The sequence below is a fragment of the Camelina sativa genome, chromosome 15 (assembly GCF_000633955.1).
Source record: "Camelina sativa cultivar DH55 chromosome 15, Cs, whole genome shotgun sequence".
Taxonomy (NCBI): domain Eukaryota; kingdom Viridiplantae; phylum Streptophyta; class Magnoliopsida; order Brassicales; family Brassicaceae; genus Camelina; species Camelina sativa.
This window is the reverse complement of record NC_025699.1, coordinates 5,589,618-5,591,312: the sequence shown is the minus strand read 5'-3', so window position 1 is coordinate 5,591,312 and position 1,695 is coordinate 5,589,618. Positions and strand designations below refer to the sequence as shown.

Sequence of the window (1,695 nt, the reverse complement as noted above, 5' to 3'; positions counted from 1 at the left end):
TAATGAACCGACGGGTTCATTGCAGGTCATAAACCGCTGACGAGCAGGGGAAGAATCGAGCTATGGGCCGTGGTCTTCTAAGAAAAGGGGGTTTGGGAGCCATAAAAAGTGTTAATGGCCAAACCTATAAGTAAAGTAAAACTTATTAAGTAATGTAAAGAAACAGAAATGTTTGCGTGTGGTAGTCGCTACAAAAGTGCATAAAATAAGATGAGAATTATTAAGGAGAAATAAGATGTTTGTTTGTTTGTTTGCTTGATAGACATTCTGAATCTATGCTAAGTAATGGTTGTTGATTATATTTGGAACGTGATTATTGTATGTCCAGTGGGCAGAGTTTGATCTCCTCAGTGAGTAAACTTGTTTACTCACTCCATTTTTCCTTTTTCCTAGGTTAGTAAGTTTAAGAGTTGCAGTTTGAAGTTTGTTCGTTGGTAAATCTTAAAGAAAGAAATGTTTTTGGTCATACCGGATGGATTACATGTTGTTCTGTCTTTTGTGACGGTACGGGTGTTACAGGATTATTTTTAATTCTTTTGGGTTTCTTCCTAATGGGCTATTGAAAACTAAGCCCAATACTATATAGACTTGTGTGATATTATTATTATCAACCGTCTAAAGTTCTAAACGAGTTTTTTCCACTTTTATTATCAACCGTAATTCTTTAATTATATATATTATTTTTTGTCATCACATATTCACATGTAACGATGAGATATTTATATACCAAAGATAAAATATGCAAATAATAATATAAGCCATTCCGTGAATATAGGCCAATACAAATATATATAGTCAGGCGCATTCATATACATACATACAAAAGATCCATGTTTATAAATAGAGAATACAAAACGTCCAAGTAAACAGATAGATATGCTAGTAAGTTAACTACTAGTGGTTTAGTGATCTAACTAAAAGAAGAAGGTGGGAAAGCAAATTCCACAACCGATCGAAGCTCGTCCCAGTTTTCGTAGCTCTCATAGTCAATGTTATCGTTGGAGAATTGTTGAAGCGAATCAACCTGTGTGGCGGTGTCCATGGGAATTGGCTGGTCTTGATGTTGATGTTGATGATGCGTTTGGTGAAGCTGGAAAGCGCTCCTCTCGTAGCTCCCTTTAATCACGTTGGTACTACTACTACTTTCATTGTCACCAAAATTGATATATGCTTCTTGGTAATTAGATTGTTGCGGCTTCACCCGTTTGCCATTTGCTAATTCTCTCCAGTCCGAAGTGTATTTTCGACTAGACACATTTCTCTTGAATATCCGGCATAACGTCCACACTTCCTGCAATTATTTATATTAAGAATCAAAAACTTGTCGAAAAAAGGAAACATGCATGCTAGATATCATCATGAACGAGTAGATCATTAGAAACTTACTGCTTGTAGTGCGGAAGTTGGAGTAGGGTTAGAGTGTGTAGGGCCACCGGGGATAGTGTCATTGGCTGTAGGAAGACGAAACTCGTGCATCATCCAATCTGTCTTGCTTCCTTTCCCGGCGCTTCCAAGGTAATACACGAGTGTCTTCTTTAGACCGATCACTGTTTTATTAGGTCCATCCGAATAGACAGGTTTGTCTATTCCCGTGGCTTTCCAAAAACCGGAACCAGTCACTCGGTTTGGTCTTATGCTGTTTCTATATTTCCTTCCTCTCTTGCAAAAGAAGTAGTTTTCCTTCTCCGTGTTCCT

At 37.6% G+C, this 1,695-nt stretch overlaps 1 protein-coding gene across 1 annotated transcript in view; it reads right to left on the bottom strand.

Annotated features, from left to right (window-relative positions):
• LOC104745511 (transcription factor JUNGBRUNNEN 1-like) overlaps nucleotides 791–1,695 on the bottom strand; it is a 2,330-nt gene continuing 1,425 nt past the window's right edge. Inside the window, exons 2-3 of the mRNA XM_010466769.1 lie at nucleotides 1,387–1,693; nucleotides 791–1,291 (exon numbers count right to left, since the gene is read on the bottom strand). Of these exons, the coding sequence (XP_010465071.1) occupies nucleotides 911–1,291; nucleotides 1,387–1,693 (688 nt within the window). The 3' untranslated portion in view covers nucleotides 791–910. The remainder of the gene's footprint in view (nucleotides 1,292–1,386; nucleotides 1,694–1,695) is intronic.